At 37.0% G+C, this 20,810-nt stretch overlaps 1 protein-coding gene across 1 annotated transcript in view; it reads right to left on the bottom strand.

The window, feature by feature from the left end:
- Positions 1 to 20,810, bottom strand: part of LOC113234711 (lachesin-like) — a 78,335-nt gene that overhangs the window by 41,182 nt on the left and 16,343 nt on the right. The window contains exon 2 of the mRNA XM_026470157.1: positions 437 to 609. Within this exon, the coding sequence (XP_026325942.1) occupies positions 437 to 609 (173 nt within the window). The remainder of the gene's footprint in view (positions 1 to 436; positions 610 to 20,810) is intronic.

A 20,810-nucleotide genomic window follows, 5' to 3' on the forward strand; every position in this document is an offset into this window, starting at 1 on the left:
GGCCCCCTGTGTGCTCTTGGCTGCGATTTGTTATTCTGGAGGACTGCAGTCACGTTACATCCACAGAAAAAAACCCTAGCATATGAAATTGAGATTGTCGAAACAAATTCAACGATGTGACATTGTCATTATCATTTCAGCTCCTGGACACGCCTCCCCGAAGGATCGCCACAACGGTGATCCCGCTACCTTCATGTCATATAATATTCAAAATTGGTTAAATAGTTTAGATCTGCGGAGGAAACTCATGAACACACACAAGCTGCGGAAATTGCAACTTTTGTTCTCGTGTAAAAAGATTATGAGGTGAAAAATATAATAGCATATTCAGAATACGCATGTTGAGAATTTATTTCTTTTATTATGTTCCATATCCATGATCCTTTGGTTGACATAAAGTACATTAAACGAAAGTAAATTGAATAAAATGAGTTACCTTATAATCTCCCAAGTCAGTGACAGAACAAGTAAGAACAGCCTCCCTGCCGAGGGCCACAGTGACGTTCTGGATGGGCCCCGCAAAATCCGGCTCGGCGTCCCGCAGCGACACCGTAGGGCCCACGCGACTAAACGACGACGTGGTCTGGTGCCGCATACCGCTTTTTATCACTGTAACAATAACAATAATAGTTATATAGGGTGCAATTTAATTAACCAGAGAAAAAATTAAGGGATAACAGCACCCATAAACATAATCAACCGTCACTATGAGCACCCATCTTACCCTTACAGCGCGAAAGAAACCAATACGTCTACGTTCGTATGTCTTGAACATTTTGTTGCAAGTATCTGATTTTTTCACTTGCTACAGCCATCCCAAATATATTTCAACCAACGAAACATCAATTGAAAAATAAAATATGTCACGAAATATAGAACCATTTTCAACATAATTCGCATTGAAAACCAGTCAAAAGCGGGCGAGCGTAGAAAGCGTGAACAGGTAGACCACAGCTTTGACAAACTTGTACAAAAGTTGTGAAATATTCGACGAAAGTTGGTCCTCAACGTGCACTGCATTAAAATACAGAGTGCTGAAACTGTCCGTTTTAGCCTACTGATAATGCTGTTATAGATAATAATCTTGATGTATTGTTTCTCTTATTTGTTTGAGTAGGGATAAAATTTATTTGATTAGCATTAGCGATTGACATAAAATTTTTATAATCTTAATTTAATATATATAATTTGATTTAGCATATTACACTTTGATTTTTAATGTATTGTAATGACTGATGTAATGTGATGTATAATGTCTATGGGTCTTTGTTGCCCGAATTAAACGAATTTTATTTTATTTTATTTATTTTTATAGAAATGGATTAAAAAAAAATTCCAACGCCTTTTCATATCTGCACACGCGTAGACTTATAAGTCCTCATAAGGTAATTTAGTAAATGTTCTGTGCTTACTTGTTTAAATAATTTAGTACATCACCGTGAGAGCGTAGGTCCTGCCAGCGATGTTCTTGCTAAAAACCAGTGCTGTGCAAACCGAGTTTGCATTAAAAAGTTTTGCATTTTTTGTGTGATAAATAAATAAATGGTTTAAAATGGCTCAACTGTCGCAAAGCTAACTCAGTTGAGATAACTAATTATCGCTTACTTTTACTTAATAAAAGCGGAAAAGTTTACAAATCAAGTAATCGACGGCACATTGACGTAATTAATTCGCATTTACTCATTTTAGTGAAATTTAGTCTTTGCCCTCACCGGCATGGCATGGCAGTGGTAAGTACGTGTGAAGTTTATACACGGTGCCGCATAATAGATATTTGTGTTGCCAATATATCCCACATATTCATATGAAAAGCTATATTGCTATACATATTTTTTATCTCGAGAATGAATTGCCTTTGGCTTACTCAGGACAAAGGTAGCCATTGAAGTTCATTCAAAATTTCGATAAACGTACTTAACGTACAGGCATCAACATTATGAGTTGATACAGTTGAGCATGTTGGAATACAGCTGACAACAAACCGCGGAATGTTGTTTTGCAAATTACAAATTTCATTTTTCCGGATCACTGAACTGGAATATTAAAAAATGCTGCTCAATTTGATGATACCAACTCATTTATAATATTGCAAATAAAAATAAAAAACAAAGAAAGATGAGAATTTCCTTGATAATCAAAGATAGAGATAAAGCAAGAATTGGAAAATTACATAGGTACATAACTCCGCATAGACAAACAATGAAGAAAAACCTCGTGATCAAAGCTGCCTTGTTCAAGTCCTTTGGATACCTGTCATAAAAGTATCAGTATGCATTTACTAAATCTATGATTTAACCAAGTCCTCGTTGAAAATGAAATATTCTTTTGCCGCGCAATTTGCACCGGAAAATTCTGTAATCGTTCGCTTATCGCACCCACATAAAGTCCCTTTCCGTTTCACCACACAAAAAATAATGTATTCCCATCCCGTACCCCGCGAATATCACTACAAATATCACACTTTTACCTCCTCCGAGATACTAACCGGACACATAAAGTAGTAATTTATGTGACATTGTCGACCCTCAGTCAAGCAAGAGTGGGGCCCTCCGACCCGGCCCTATTCAAATTAGCCTACGATGTATGCTTCCACTCCAATTCCCTCCCTGTAATGGTGTGCTCCCAACTTGGCTAACGTTTGTCTAAACTGTGACCAAGCTGGTTTTGAAATATTTTGCAATCCTAATTTCCCATTTAATTATTAATATTTCATTGTGTCCCAGGAGGCGGACATCTATTGTAAGATACGTATGAAGACTTTTGCCTTTTTTATGTAAGAGTATTCTTAAGTCTTTTTATTAAATGTGCGTTCGCGCATATCATTCTTTTTTCTTTAAATGACATATAAATCAAATTATGTAACTTCAGAGTGTAACCGAGAAGGGACTTGCTACTGTCTGTTGCTGGCTGAGGGATAATTTGTTGACCCTAAACAACGACAAAACAAACTTTATATGTTTTTCTAAATGTATTAGTTCACAGCCAGCGAGTAATTTTGTAATTAAAACTCATTGCTGTGAACCCGGACGACGTGATCCCTGTACATGCCCACACATTGAAAAACTATCATCCACTAGATACCTTGGCATCATTATAGACCAAAGATTATCATGGTTTCAACAAATTGACGCAGTTTCTAGTAGGATCAGAAAACTCACGTGGATCTTCAAGAGTCTAAGACATGTACTTCCGGCGTACCTTCTTAGAAGAGTGTACATTGTACTGGCGCAGTCCATAATAACCTATTGTATCCCCATATGGGGTGGAGCTGTAAAGACCCATTTTATTGATGTTGAAAGAGCTCAACGTTCTTTGCTGAAGGTAATACATTTTAAGAAGTATAGCTTCCCAACCGACCGTTTGTACTCCATTAGTGATGTGCTCTCTGTGAGAAAACTATACATCCTTCTTGCGACCTTAAAATTTCACAAACAGTTGCCATACAGCGAAAATAACCAGAAAAAGCGTAGAACTTTCAGAGTATCTCATCGCACAAATAGTACCTTCGCTAGTAGACAAAATGAAAAACAGGCCTCTCATTTATTTAATCAACTTAATAAGCATTTAAATATATATCCTCAAAACTCATATAATTGTAAACATACTCTTATTGATTATCTTAAAACGCTTAATTATGAACAAACTGAAGCATTATTAAAGTTCATCACGTGACAATATGCACACGCACTCGGACATCAGTAGCCGCAAACACTGAAACATACACACTCACACGCTCGCATAAATACACTCATACACATGCACACATACACACACACGCTCACATACGACACACACACATTTTTAATAAGTTCCTTCTAACCCGTAATTGGTAAAGTTGGAGAATTCAAACCTAAATAGTAAAATAAACAAGTACCCATTTGTACCAACTAACATTAACAACTAAGCATTTGTTTTTTTTTAAATTACTAACCAATTTCTAATTGTAATTTTAAAAATTGTATCTGAAGTTCTATTTATGGAAGAGCGGAGTCCTCTGACACAGGTACATTTTACTTATTAGAGGGCTCCAACCATGTTCATTGTACTATAATTTTTGAAATGCAATAAAGATTTTTATTATTATTATTTTTTTATTATTATGTAAATTCACTTAGTGCTGAAAACGGCTTTTGATTTGGTTTATCGGTTAATGGTTTAATCGACAATAACAATAACATAACAACAGTAACAGATTTATTTTCATTGTGTCCTGCCAATATCCATTATTAAATCATAAATAACAAATCACACAATCAGTCTTTCAAGGGTCCTTGAGTGGAAAATTACACTTCGTTGCGTGAAAAATTTACATTTTTGCTGAAAAAGTTACATTTTACAAGTTCGTTTTTTTAATTTAAAATTCTAACTTAAAATATGCCTATAGATTTTAAGTGCCTGGGCCTATAATTTATAATTTTCATATATGCCTAAATCCTAAAAATAAAATAGTAAGTACGCACTAGAAAAAACAAGCTCTAACCAGTAATTGATTGATTTCATTTTGTTTACGCTATCTTTGAGTTACTTTGTTGTCTAATTTGGGTGCGTTCGTAAACTATTTAGGGTTCATGACAACAAATATAATTGAATTTAAACAATTTCAACGTCCTGAAAAGTTACAAAAATTGTATTAAAAGTTAAATAGATATGACGCGAGAAGCTCAAAGTTGAGAAGAATGTGGAAGGTATCTGGCAGCACTTAATATACGGTACGATGCGTCAGGGTTGCGACGACGTTGCTTTGTGACCTTGCGTTGTACTACATATTAATCAGAACGACATGCCACATAGTGCGTTTATACGGCACACCACCGCAAGCAACTTAGTACGTTGAAATCATCGCGTTGCGACGACGCATCGCCCGCCCGTTTGGCATCGCTTTTGACCTTCAATATTGAAATTGCGGTCATCATACTCACATTACTGCTTGGTGGCAGAAATGTGTATGGCGGTAGAACGTTAGACAATTTCTTTCACAAGGAGCTCTATTGTTGCTATCTAATCCGTAAATTCTTAATAATTTATAAGAGAAATGAAAAAAAAAGTTTATTGAAATTAGTCGCCACAAAACGTATATCTTTTATAAGGTATACAAATCAGATGATTGAATTGATGGAAACTGGCCCCCGTCGTTTGCGTCACTAGGAAAGTAGGTAGGGTAATATTGCAAATGCCTTATATACACTGAGAAGAAGGTTTTAAGCGTCCTTACTATCCCTTAAAAAGTGGTACAATATCGAATAGGTATAACACGAGATTAAATTTTCATTAAAAATTTTGTTCCTAATAACTCGAAAAAAAGAAGACACAACAAGAGTGCACCAGATTCCTTCCCCGAAAAGAAGCGGTATCACATGGCCCCAAATATGATTTCAGACGCACGATTTGGCAAGAGATATGTAAAGCTTGACCAAGGGTAGAACAAATTTTGTTGAGACATATATAGATTTCCATGAACAAATTTAGGAATCATTTATAGAATATACCAATATATATAATATATAATACCATCAATAATGTACACCTGTCTTTTGTAATACTAACATACAATCATTATAATATTCTGTAATATGCGCTTATTTACCTTGAAATTATGCTTTTACACGCCTATGTATCCTTTACTGGAATCAACTAACTCCCATTATCATTGTTACAGCCTGTATTATTACATTAGCCGTGTTCTAACCAAAATTTTTGGACTGGCATCATGTTCGTTTTAAGTAGTTAACTTCCATTGAATAATACGCTTCCTACATCGTCAGTGAATTCGCTTAACTCATCCTTTATAACATAGTTTTGCTACAGATTTATGTTAAACGAGTAGCTACTTTCGAAATTGAGTGCCGTATTAGCTGGGGACCAAACATTATATTTACAATGTAGATCCACAGACACAAAACAGCGACTGTGTAGTTTTAGTCGCTAATCTGCACAGTGTTGCTACTAGGGTTTTCATCCTGGGAATGATCTCTCGACGACTTTTTGGCATTTTTGAGAGCGTAGCCAATAGCAATATCTCGCGCTTCTATGTCGCTCTGGCGCAAGTCGCGACCTGTCGTGCACCCTACTGACTGATGTTTTTAGTGTCGGGAATATCAACACAAGCCTCTTAAAAACTACTTACAGAATTTTTTACTCTAGTTAAAAGGAATTGGAAGGGCTTTTTTTATAATACCAAGCGACGGGACCAACAAGTCGTGCCTGATGATGGTAAGCGACACGGCTCGACATAACAGTTGCTGTACCACTCACAGCTTTAAACAACAAAGAACTGAGGGGCACTGCCACTACGCCCGACACCCCGAGACGTAAGTTGACAAGTCCCATGTGCCTGTAATTTCACCAGCACCTTTAATTTACCATTCCAAACTGGAATGCAGTAATGCTCACATTGCAGAACTAGGTAAAGCGACAGTACTTCCCTGGGTAAACTCTTTCACAAGGAGCTCTACTGCTACTTAAGCTTAGTATGGTCTGTGAAGATTGAAGAACAATAGTAATGAAACCAGATCCTCTCAATCTGAAACTATATCAAACACCATATAAGTTTCGATTTTATAATTTGAATTACGTGTAGTGGTCGTAGACGGTAAATAATATACTCCATTGAACTTCCAAGCAATAACTAATTTATTTGACAGTTCTCACGGATTTAGATTTATAATTATATCGTAGTATGATGACTGTATGGAAACTTACTTTTTTATACTTTTGAAATACTCTCGAAAGTGTCGATTTCATTTCCCGGGACGAGGAAGCCTCGATTTCTTGCAGTGAAACCGGTGACAGTACCATTATCGTTAAAAAAATACTACTTTTGTTGTGAATTCTTATTATTCACATTTAGTGTTTAATGTCATTGCCGCCGGTGAAGCTGTACTGACCAAACGTTACGCCTGACTGCGTCGGTTGTTTGGACGGACGTGAAACGTACTTGTAAGAACAGCTTGAAATTCCGACACCGATATTGTCCCATGGCACTGCTACGGTGGTTACATAACAATATTGTATGTACGTCTTTACGCAAGTTAGTAGTCGTAGTTTATGTTCAACTTATGTATATATTGCGCATTTGGGTGAATATCAACAAATGCATTTTATTGTAAATTTTGGTGGCGCAATTTCTTTTTAGATTTTCCAGTATCCGAGACTCGTTTGCAATAAAATGAAACATTTTATTTATATATACGTGACCGGGACATAACCATTTCCATTAATTTCAGAGATATAAGCAATTAAAATTTTTTCTCGCCACGAATACTTAGAAACGCCACCAAAACGCTTATCGATTGCACCAGAATTGAATATTGCCACCAAAGTTGGAATATATATAAAAACAAAGACTATTAAGTAAATTTAATTGTGATAAAAATTTGTTTGCCCCTTTAAAACAACGCACAGTTAGAATTTTCTTCTGCTTTTTCTTTTTAATACCATGTGACGGGACAAACGAGTCATGCGCCTGATGGTAAGCTACACGCCTGTCCATAACAGTGGCAGTGCCACTCAGAGTTTTAAATAAGCAAAGATCTGAGGAGCACTGCCACTGTGCCCGTCACCCTGAGACGTAAGTTGGCAAGTCCCATGTGCCTGTAACTTCACCAGCACCCTTACCCTTCCAAACCTAACTATGCTAACATTACTGCTTGGCGGCAGAAATAGGTAAGGTGGCAGTACTTCCCTGGATTTTAGGGAATGAGTTCATTGTTGTTTTAATTGGCAGTTGAAGAACTATGATACACAACGCCATCTCTACGAATGTACTACGGACATTGAGTCTTGATGAGGCATCATCATCATTCACAGCCTGATTGCACCCACTGCTGGGTATAGGCCTCTCGAAGTTTGTGCCATCCATCATGGTCCCGTGCTATCCCGCGTGCGGTCCCGCATCCATTGACGCCTTGTGACGCATACTATGTCGTCGACCCACCTTGCAACAGGGCGCCCGACGCATCTTTTGCCCATCCTCGGCCACCAATGAGTCGATGTCTTACTCCACCTGTTATCACCTTGCCCAACTAGGTGTCCCGACCATTACCATTTGAGTTCCATGATCCGAGTTTCAGCATCCTGGACTTTCGTCCATCGTCGGATCTCAACGTTCGGAACTCGGTCTACAAGGCTGATGCCGAGCATAGCGCGCTCCATGGCCCTCTGTGCAACTCTCAACCTGTATACAGTCTCCTGTGTGAACGTCCACGTCTCGTCACCATACGTCATGGTGGGCAGAAGACATTGATTAAACAAGCGGGTCTTCAGACACCGTAGAACCTTACCTGATTTAAGGATGTCACCTAACTTGCTAAACGCAGCTCATCCCAGCTGGATTCTTTTTGAGATCTCCTTAGGCTGATGCTCTTTACCAAAGGACAGAACATGTCCGAGACAGACGTACTGATCGACTCTCTCCAGCCTCTCATTTCCCACCGTGACAGTGGTTTTGACGGACTGGTGAGATTCGCCATAATCTTCATCTTGGACTTATTCATCCTTTGGCTAAATCTCAAAGAAGCATCATATAGTCGTTCCAGCATCCTTTGGAGGTCGTCGAACCTTGCAAATAACACGAGATCGTCCGCGAATCTTAGGTGAGACTAATGGTGTTACACCATTGATGTTACTGCCGCGGTTATCGAATTTAAGGGTTTTTACGACATCCTCAAGTCCTCGCCGCATTGGAACGGGATTGGTTAAATCGTGAACTCGTACCTGCAGAGTGGCTGAACGGTAGAGCTCCCGGGGCACATCCACGTAGCGGGAATCGATGTGGCAGCGATGAAGAGCGTGGAATACGGCCCAATGTTTGATACTGTCAAAGGCCTTCTCATAATCGATGAAGGCCATGGCAAGGGGCCGGTTAAATTCGAGACATTTCCCCATCAGCTGGTTAACCGTGTGGATATGGTCGACGGTTGAGAAGCCGCTCCGAAAGCCAGCCTGCCCAATAGGCTGCGCTTCGTCAAGTTCACTGGTAAGCCAGATGGACAAAATCTTTGTAAATAGTTTCTAAATCTGAGAGAGCAAGCTAATCGGCCGATAATTGCTAAGTTTTGCAATGTCGCCTTTTTTGTGGATGATGGTGACGATGGCATTCTTCCATTGCTCTGGTGTTCGAGCTTCATGAAGAACTTTGTTGGAAAGTTTCACAAACACTTTTACCACAGGATTTCCTCCTGCTTTGAGTAGTTGAACTGAAACACCATCATCTCATCATCATCGGATGATGGTGTTGATAAGGCACTGAGTAAGAATTTAGAGTTATTACTTTTTCTTCAAATAACCTCATCACGCCTTGAACCTCTGCAACTGCGTAGAGATGTTGTATCGCTTAGCGCCTTTTACCGCATGTACCATGGTGAGTGCTCTGAAGAGCTGTTCAACCTCATCCCCCCTTCCCCGTTCCTGCTCAGAAGCACGCGTGCTGGCCTTCGTAGTCACCGTTTCACTACCTGCCGCATTCCATCGAGTACTAAAAGGTTCGGTGGCTCCTTTCTCTGCCGCACGGTTCCTTCCGGCACATGTCTTCCCTCCCTCTTATGATATGGGGTCCTTCAAACGAGGCGTGAAGAGGCATATTGTAGGCAGGCAGGGTGGAGGTGGCTAGTGCAGTGAGGGTTTCATCGCTGCAATAGGTTCCTTCGCGTTTGGATACCACTTTCTACTTAACATCAGGTAGAGTGGAGTCATTTACCTGTCATGTATAAAAAAAAAACCTGAAAATTCATGTTACTAAGAAAAGGCTTCATATACTGAAGAATGAGCCAGTCTTTTTGAACAATTTCGTAATGTACACGTTTAATTTGAATATTACTACCGGTAGCTTTTAACGCCAGGTGATCGAATCAATGTCAGTAATGTCATTCCCAAACGACACTGATTGATCTGTAGTTGTCTTTAAAAATCCTCCAACTCCATCCGGGGCCCCCGTGATTATTGCGAGTGTGGCCATGGCAAGGGTGCCCAGGAGTTGAAGGATTATTAAATAGAACTGCAGATCAAAGTGTCATTTGGAAACAACATTACTGATATTGATTCGTTTATCTCGCGTTGAAACCTGTCATTGATAATATTAAAATTAAACCTGTAGAAAATTACGAAATTGTAGAAAAAGACTGGCCTTTTCCTCGTAACATGAATTTTCTTAAGGTTGTAAATAAATTTTATTGAATGTCAAGATGTTTCACCACTATGATATTCAATTATTTTTTGTGAAATTACTCCACTAGTTAGTTATAATTGTACCAAGTGTTATTTTTTTCAGGTTATTTGGAAAAAAGTAACAACTCTAAATTAGCATTCTGTGCCTTATTTTGCATCAAGCCTCAATGTCTCGATAAACCCACCGCATGTCCTCATGGTGAACATTTAAGTTTCTACAATTTATCTTCAGAAAACATTCCTAGAGATAGCGTAGTTTATCGTAGTTATTCAACTGCCAATGAAAACAACAATGAACTAAATTTTCGTGTTTGACGTTCTCAACAAAATCATTTAAACAATGATATCACCGTTAATTTAAGTAAAATACAAATTTAAAAGATCGCTAAGGTACAAATAGATAAAAAAGCAATTAAGTAATTTTTCGTTATCTGAAAAATTATGAATAACACTATCTTTCTTAAGTTTATTGGGATAAATAAACCACAATACTTTAAAACAATTTTCGAAAGCGAACGTTATATTCAAAAATATCATAACAATTTAAAATTTGGTGGCGTTTTTAAGTTAAGGTGGTAACACAAACTCCACCAAAACCACCAAATTTAACACACGTTAGATGAAATCTCAAAAAATAAATTACGGGAAAAAAAAGTAAAAGCGTAAAAATCAAACCGAGACGATTAAATTGTGATAAAATAATGACAAAATTAGTCTCTTAATTTGGTTTCAGAATACGACCTTAGGATAAAACAAAAATTGAGCCCACCTGAAGCCAGGAAAGCTGAATATTTTTTGTCCCACGTGCCACCAAAGGGCATATAATTACTTTTTTGGCGGGAAATGGAACCCAGTGCCCATGTTTTTCGCTGCCAGGTCCTAATACACGACTGAGGCTTGCGCGGGGCAAGAACGTAATGGTTTTTAGTTAAACTACTTATCTGTTGCAACCAGTTGAATATTTGCCACCAAAACTACAATTTTCGCGTGGACAAAGTTTGATCAAATACCCAGTCTCTCACATACTGGTAATTGCAATACTTTCAATGATTTTAGTTAGTGCTTCTAATAGTGAATAACATACATGGAATTGCTTTTCTTAAAAGCGTACACATTTTGCCAGAACGACTATTTTATACAATGTAACAGAAAGTGGACACACCAGCAAAATTGAAAATCGGGACATTAATATTTTTTATTAATTATTATTGTGCAATGAATTTTTCGAAATTCTTGCCCTAAACTCATTTTACGTCTAATTAAACTATAAAAAATGAATCATTAATATTTCTTCACTTTACACCTGGTTTCTCAGCTTGGACTCGTAAAATTTACGCATGAGATATTCACCCATTTAAACAAATGGAAGTTATAAAATTAAAACACAAATTGATTGCTTTTGCCTTTAAAAAGTGAAATTCTAAAGTTATATTGTAATATTAATTCAAATTGAAATACAATGTAATCAGCCTTGCAGCGAGCAATGTTTTCGTTATTTTTTCGATAATATATTCTTTATATTTTCGATAATTCGATACTCATGCAATAGTTTGTGCACTGTACTTAAACATCCTATCATCACAAAAAAACATATAGTAAAATATAATAAAAACAAATTTAACAAGTCTATCAAATTTTAAAAATAAAATAAAAATATTAATAAATTAATTTTGTAAAAATCTCCAATGTTTTACATTATCACATCATTGAGGTAATTAAATAGTTGTAGATATACAATACTGAAAAACATGTCTTACATTAAATTGAATTTGAGCCGTGTCGTATGGCGTGTTCTTTAACCAAGTCTTAGTACACACGCACGTAAAGCGATATACACTTCAAACGTTTGCGATTGAATTCCGCATCAATGGCAGAACTGTCTTCAAGGCCCGAGGGCACACAAAGCAAGTGTTCTAATAGGATTTCAGGCTGATGGAATCCGGACGAGCAACGCTGGGAATATTTGCCTAGATACTATTTGAAACCTGATTCAATCTAATTGTAAATCGTATCGGTTTCGAATTCAGGATTTGGAAGGAATGAGGCAGTACGTTCATTTCGTTGTCATAAATGTCGATACAGCCCTGAAGCCGTTTAAATTTGGACCAATGAAGACCCTGCTTTGTAATTACCTACCTTACCCGATCCATAGTGCATGGTTTTTTAAACTTTAACAAAGTCTTTGGTTGGATTAGTCGCTCAATTGTTTCATTTTCTTGTGCTTTTTATCTACGTGAGAAAATCCAAACAAGTCGAATTCTGAAAAATTAAAACTGTATTCTCTGATCAGCGTTTAGAGTTTAGATTTATTTAAGTAGTTTTTATACAGCTCCCCTGTTCCCGGCTGATCACGGTCACCTTCATTTCCAACGTGTAGCAATCGCGAAAACCTAAATATGCGACTCATACAGTTTGTATAGCTACGTATCTAGAATTTATTCATTGTCTTTTTGAATCTCATGTTAAGATTTGCTAAATTATTTATCGTGGGATTTGATTTGACATTGATAGAGTTAATTTACGTAAATATCTATAACTATTATGAATAAATAATACACACGTATATTCAAAGTCACCGTGACTAGATAAAGAAAGAATAACTTTCGTTATCACGGGTGATCTGAAGATCGTCTTCTTAATTCGGCTTAAAGAGAGAATTCGAGTTTGATTGTTATCAATATCAGAAATTCCATCTGAAAACAATCCACTTCGTCCTAACAATAACCCTGTAATCCTTTAAAATCCATTTCCACCGAAATCTTGATATACAAGATTTAAACTCGTAAGCTGCTTTCGAAGTGAGTAAAGTTGTTTCTAACAACATCTCGTTGCCTTCTTATACGGCAGTGGCGATGATGTCATAACGACTTTAATGGGATGGAAGAAGATAAATTATGTGGTCAAGAGAGAACTCTCTTTTTATAAAATGTTGACCCTTTTTTATCGTCATCGGCGGAGGGAAACCATTTCGGTGAAAGTGTGTTGGAGTTCTAATCCCACCTCTGATTGCTACACGTTTCTCACAATTTTTACGATCCCATTTTGGCCCTTACGGCCTAGTGTGTTAAATTGTGGACGACGACTAAAAGCCCAGCCGTTACGCTCTCCTACTTTATTAATGGCCATTATTAAATTGCTAAAGGTGTTTGAGTTGGGTACGTTATGAAATTGCTGTGTACAGGTTATCGTTGTTGTAAACAATTTTAGGTCCCGCGGTCGGATGACTTCAATGTGTTTTAATTTGGCCTTAATGGATACTGCATTCCTATTTGTATTCATATTCTCTTCTGAGCATTCTGAATTTTATATTAACTGCGCTAAAGTTTAAAGCACTTTTCAACGTGGATAAAGTAAACTAAATGTAGTAATGTAATTGCTTCGTACGTGGGGAACAATGTCTGTTTCGAATGAACATTCCGAAAATCATAGTACACTAACCTAACCAAATAACAATGTTTCAAGCAAAGGTGACAATACACGAATCTGTGCTTTTGCACTCTGCCCTTTAAGCTTTATGTAAATATATCACAGTTAAGGGAGTACAACGGCACGAAGTTGTCTTTGTGTCATTCGCTACATTTGAATAAAAAGTAAAGTGGGTACACTGTGTTTATATTTAAAAAACTCCATGGACTTTTTTCTGTTTTTCGTTTAGGAGTGGATGCAATCTTATTGTACATTCAAAGTAAACAGTGCCTGTCTTAGACATTATTGCTAATATAGTGGGAAAACGTTGCTTCTCAATTAATAATAATAATAATAACGCACACACACATAGCCCCGCACTTGGGAAACCCTGTATCGCGGGTGCTATCGACACACACATGGACCACACCAAAACGCATGAGAGAAGTAAATGTAGGCCATACAAATATTTCACCCGGTCCGGTAATCGAACCCGGGTCCTCTGCGTGGCAGTTCAGCATGGTAACCGTTCATCCACGGAGCAATTATGTGGTTGATGGTTCAAACACTTGAGTAAGTACCTTTGCCTTTACTTTCTTCTTTCTACGTACATTACTTATATGTAACGTGATTAGTAATCTTGCCAACGAAGTCAATGTCAAATAATCATTTATTAACGTTTTCAAGTGTAAACATTTTTAAGCTACTTTTTAAACTACTGCTCGTTCAATACGCTGACCTCCCTGAGAAGAATGAGCAAGAAACTCTATGGATTGTTATTTTCAAATAAACTTATAAATAATATGCTTTGGAATACACTTTGAATCACAGTTGTGTGGAATCTAGACTCACGTTGTCTTTCCATACTTCTTTATCTAAAATATACGATAGAAACATCGTCAAAGAATGTTCACAGCCCTTGAGAAACGTGTAAAGTCCTTAATCCACTTTGGGCTGAAGTGGTGATGATGAGTAGAAGTTAGCCATGTTTGTTTTCTCAAATTTATATAATTACAGCGAGGTTACCTTTGTAGACAATTTAACCTTTTATTTATTTTTTAAAGCAAGCAGCTGTTACGGCTCGCTAAAAGCAATAAATCTTTTTTTATATCTAGAATCAACGTTTTGCACAAAACAATAAAGGTTGTCGTTTGATATATATATTTATAATTAGTGATCAATTAGACAATTGCAAAAATAGGTCTAAAAGGATATTATGAAGTAGCGCCGAGCCGGTTAATTTACTTTTCGGTATAATTTGAAAATAAAATATTACTGGACTAATATATTTTATTTATTTCATTTGTTTTAATTTCCTTGTAATGTAGGTTCGTCGAGTGGTTCTTTTTTTATGATACTAGGTGACAGGACGAACAACTTATACTCTTGGCGGAAAGAGACACGCCTGCCCATAACAGTTGCAGACCACTCCTACTGCGCTTGTCACCCTGAGACATAAGTTGACAAGTCCCATGTGCCTGTAATTTTATCAGCACCTCTAAACTTCCAAACCGGAACGCAGTAATGTTCACATTACTGCTTGGCGGCAGAAATAGGTAAGGTGGCAGTACTTCCCTGGCCGATCTTTTACGCAAGGTGGTCTACGGCTATAAAACAGAATTTGTTTTGCGTTCTTGTAAATTTCATAAACTTTAATTGAAAAAGTTTTTTATTTAGTCAAGTTTGATTTAATCTACGCCAAACTGCCACAATTTTTAAATTTTAACTCTAAACAACACATTTTGATAATTTTAATTTTTATATACAGGTGTCCCAAAACTCAACGATAACCTGGGAACAAGATGTTGCCTAGTTTGTAACAAAACAAAAAAAATATTTTAAAAATCGGAGTCATTTTTTTGTGATATAAGCATTTTATTGAAAAATGTTGAAAATGTACGCCCTGTACACCATTTTTAAGTACTACAATTACAAATTTGCTAATTTTGATGTTCTGGTTTTTGTAACGGTAACCCAAATAGCCCAGCTAATAAGCACAATGCCAAAGAAAGCCCGAAGTGCTAAAGTTTCAGCACAAAAAATACTGTATTTAGTTTATTCTTGAAATTTTGAGCAGATATTTTTTCAAGGTAACTTTGACACCCCATACTGTAAAAAAAATGTATCCTTACTACCATGGCAACTTGTTACAAAAATTGGCGCAACAAATTAAGATTAAAATACTAAAATGGTATAAAACCTTCTACGCAGTGCTTCTTAAAAAAAATTATCTTGGTTTTTCTAAAAAGGGACCAATTTAGAAAGGTTACCTTTTCTGAGCGAAAATGGTTTTCAGTGACTCCTAGGTTAATTTAAGTTTCATATTCATGTAGTCGTAGTTAGACTGACTGGTAATTATGATTGAGTAAGTATGATTGAGTGAGGCAAACAGTCGCAAAATTCCACATTTCTCGACAGATATAGGAATTTAAATAAAACTAATGAATAAATTATTATAATTTTATTACAGACTACAGCAAAGGCTCAAACTGTTTTCCACCGGCATCAATACATGCACGGCAACCCTTAAAAATGACCTTTTCACCAATCGTGCATGTAGTCGTAAATTAATCTGTTGTACAGCTTCCGTGATTCTTCGTCGTAATTCGGCAACGTTTGATGTCGGTTTTGCATAAACTTTTTCTTTCAGACAACCCCAGTAAAAAAAGTCTTGGGGGTTCAAATCTAGAGAACGGGATGGCTAAAAAATTGGACCATGGTGCCCAATCCATCGACCTGCGTACTCTTCATTCAGATATTCTCTCACTGGACGGGCATAATGAGCAGGACACCCGTCATGTTGATGAAAATGTGGTTCCCGGAATATGCTGAGTGGCACGTCTTCCAGTAGATCTGACAGATGATTTTGTAGAAAGTCCAGATAAGTTGCACCATTTAAGGTTTCTGGCAGTCCCCCCATCCACAAGTTTATTTTAAATTGATACTGTGAATTATCTTCCCGCATTAAATGTGGATTTTCCACGCTCCAACTGTATAAATTGTGAAGATTAAGATAACCGTCCTTTTTGCACGTTGTTTCATCGGTCCATAAAATTTTGTCCAAGAATTGTGGATCTTCATTGTATTTTTCAAGCATTTGTGAGAAAAAAGCGATCCGGCCGGGGAAGTCGCGAGGTAATAGACTTTGCACACGCTGCACGTAAGTAAGTAAGGGTGGAATCAGTTGCGTAGCAGAATACGATGTACACTGCTTTTTGGCACTCCCGTTTTTTCTTCTACGACGCGTACTGAAATGCTCGCGTCAGTGTCGATTTCTCGTAAAACCTCCTCATCATAATCCATCGAAGGCCTACCTGTACTTCTCCCGCTACCAGGTAAACGACCTTCCGATAACAATCGGTGGACATTGATGAATATTCGATAGTCTGGATATCGTTCAAGGTTCGGATATCACTCGCGATATAACCTGCTGACAGCATTAGCATTGCATCTGCATTCTCCATAAATCAAATGCATGTTAGCGTATTCTAACGCTGTGTATGGAGATGGCATAGTGTACAAAAATCCGAACAACTTGTACCACACCACAATAACGATGTTCAGAAGAAAGCCTGGTCAGTTCAGTTTCCGAATGACAGGATAATCAAGTCCAAAATACACAGCCAAAGTCACGAAGTAATCAGAAACCGCTGTGAAATAGCCGTGTCGTTAGAAAATAGAGAAAAACAAAAGATAAGACCCTAAAGCATGACAGGCACAACGCCGAATATAAACAATTACAAGAAATTACAAAAAGACCACGTTGCTACCTGCACATAAATAGATATAACTATATCGCTCGCAAATTTAAATTGTTTTACTGCCATCTCTTTCTATTAAGTCAAGGTACGGTGGTTTATGTTAAAAATTATTAAAATTACATTTTATTTTCTTGTTGTTACATTTGTCACTTAAATGTCGTCTCTAGCTAGCATTGCTGGTCTATTCTCGCTGCAAACTTAAGGGTGTATATCTCCCTCATACTTACTACACGGATGTGAAACCTAAATTAACCTTAGAGGCCTGAAAGCCACTTAGACAAGGTGACCTTTTTAAATTGGCCCCTTTTTAGAAAAACCAAGATTATTTTTTCCAAGAAGCATGACGTAGAAGGTTTTGTACCATTTTAGAATCTTGTTTAATGTGACTTTTGTAACAAGTTGCCATGATAGTCCAGGTACATTTTTTTTACAATATGGAGTGTCAAATTTACCTTGAAAAAAATCTGCTCAAAATTTCAAAAAAAAATTATATACAATATTTTTTTATGCTGAAACTTTAGCAATTAGAGCTTTCTCTGGCATTGTGTTTATTACCTGGGCTACTTGGGTTACCTTTACAAAAACTAGAACAGCAAAATTAGCAAATTTGTAATTGTGGTACTTAAAAATGGTGTACAGAGCGTACATTTTCAACATTTCTCATTAAAATGCTTATATTATAAAAAAAAAATTACTCCGATTTCTTAAACATTTTTTCTGGGTTGACAAACTAGGCAACATCCTGTTCCCAGGTTATCGTTGAGTTTTGGGATACCCTGTATTAAAGCTACAAGTTTTTACTCACTGATAGAAATAGAACGCATACTTCCCAATATGATGGAAAAAAATATTTATACCGTTGTACGCGGATAGGCTTCAAAGCAAAGAATCAAATATGAGAAAAATTGAATGTGGAAAATATGAAAGATTGATCAACGGCCTGCAAAAACTATAATATATGGAGCTGATATTTGTGCACTTTTATAAGGTACACCCTGGTCAACTTCCGCCGAAAGTAAAAAATGTTCGAAATTCAAATAAACAAGATGGCCGCCATACAAATGTCGAAGTCTCCTATCACGGAAACTATAAGAGATAGATAGGAGGTGCTGGAAGAAATGTCATAGAGGGTAATAATGGTTAACTGCCTGTGTCAAAAAAAATTCAAGATGGCGAATTCAAAATGGCGGTCGAAGAAAAACTTGCTTCGATCCGACTGGAAATCGGCATGCGGAAGTCTTTAGAAACTTCTAATCATAATTTGAGGCCAAAATTTTTATGTCGTTATTTTTTAATATGGCTGCCATATGAGCGTTTTTTTCGATAAAAATAGCCGCTGAAAGAGATTTGCTCTGATTCGGCTGAAAATTGGCATATGGAGGCCTCTATAAGTACCAAATCATGAAGTTAAAGTCAAAGTCAAGAATTGGCTTTTAGCTTTAGATTAGCATGAAACCGAAGCGTTACTGTAGCAATTGGTATAAATTTTATTATTATTTTTTAATTAAACCAAAAATTGTTCCTTATCTTAAAATTATAGCGAATGTTTTTTGTTTATGTGGCATTAATTTTCCATCACGAAATATTCCAATATCCACACTAACTCAGCCAAACACATACACCCACACACACACACACGCACGCACGCACGCACGCACGCACGCGCGCACGCGCACGCGCACGCACACACACACACACACACACACACACTCGTACACAAAATTACAGATATATTTATCACAATTTGCATATTACAATGTATCCAACTTGTTATATAATTATTACTTAGAGCACTTTTTATCGAGACTTTTAATAATAGATTCTTTCACTTTATTTTTTGTATTAAATTTTTAATTTTATTTTTCTCATGAAATAGACTTAAGCCTTGTCAAAATTTGGGAGAGGACACTGGCTCCTGTCACACAGGTTATACCTAGCTCAAAAGTCAGGGACTTCATCAATATGTTGTAATCTATTTTGTGACAATAAATATTATTATTATTATTATTATAATAATTTGTAATCAAAACTTGTTTTTCGCCACTTTCGAATAAGGCTGTCACAGGAGCGTTCGTTGCAACAGAAAAAAAATTGCACTGATCCCTTTGAAAATTGGCATGTTTGTGGGTCTCTAGGAGTGCTTGATAATAATTTGTGATTAAAATTGGTTTTTCGCCATTTTTGATTATGGCCGCCATACAAGCGTTTATAAAAATTAGCTCTAATTCAACTGAAAACCGGTATGTGGGAGTTTCTATCGCTGTTTGATGATAATTTGCGGTCAACATTTATATTTCGCCTTTTTTCAATATGACTGCCATACAAACTCTTTTAGCGGCAGATAAAAATTTGCTCTAATTCGATTGAAAATGGACATGTCAGGGTCTCTATGAGTGTTAAATTTATTTTTCGTCATTTTTCACTATGGCAGCCACACAACCTTTTTTGGCGATTCATAAAAATTTCTTTTAATTCGACTGAAAATGGCATGGCTTCAATCATAATTTGGAGTAAAAATTTTGTTTCCATCGTTTTTCGATATAGCCGTAATTTTTTACGTAAATGGCTGTTGAAAAAACTTGCTTTGTTCGGGCTGAAAATTGGTACACAAAGAAGTCCAAGATTGTTTGATAATAATTAGTAGTCGAAATATATTTTTGCAATTTTTAAATATGGCCTCCATTAAAGAGCTATATAATTTTTTTTAAAACAAAGTGATAAGTGCTGAGGCCGTAGGCCGAGGTCCGCACGCCATCTTACGGAGGTAATACACGGAAACGTAATAGATTACGAGTACAAGATCTCACAATTATAAAAATGTAAGGCATACTTCCCGATGTAGTGGAAATGAGATACTTATTATAGCGTTTTTGTATCTCAACCGTCTCTCTGTTAGATTCCATTTTCTTGAAAGTTATAACAAAGAGAAGTATTTAGAGCTAAAAAATGCCAAACTACTATGAATTTCCTGTACTATGAACACCAAAACAACGATAACCTAGAATACTCAGACCAAAACCTACTTAGAAATGTTCGTTTCCTAAATTGGCCCAAATCGGGAATCGACCTCCTCATCAAGCGCCCATAGTACTGACTGCTGTGCCACCGAAGAGCATGAGCACACCCCGTAAACTGAACCCGTCCACGCGCCGCAGGCCGAGCCCGACCCCACCGTAGGTGGGGTACAGGACTCGTTTTCAATAAAAGTTGATTAGGGTTGTACCAAGTCGATAAAAAATAACACATTCGATTAGTTCGAACACAGTCGAGTTCTCACAATACAGTGCTTCATATCTCGATAAGTAACGAGCCGTGTTGAATGCCTCTCCTATGTCCCGCGCCACCATCAATCAGTCCAGGATGTGCTTTTAACAGTTTCATTTAACACGCTAGTAATGTGAGTGCAGATTAATCAAACGTGCCCTCTCCTTACACTGTGCTAGAGATTTTCATTGGATTTTTTTTACACCACTAACGTAGTGA

Source organism: Hyposmocoma kahamanoa, unplaced genomic scaffold (genome assembly GCF_003589595.1).
Source record: "Hyposmocoma kahamanoa isolate Upper Pololo Valley unplaced genomic scaffold, ASM358959v1 86, whole genome shotgun sequence".
In the NCBI taxonomy this organism is placed as follows: domain Eukaryota; kingdom Metazoa; phylum Arthropoda; class Insecta; order Lepidoptera; family Cosmopterigidae; genus Hyposmocoma; species Hyposmocoma kahamanoa.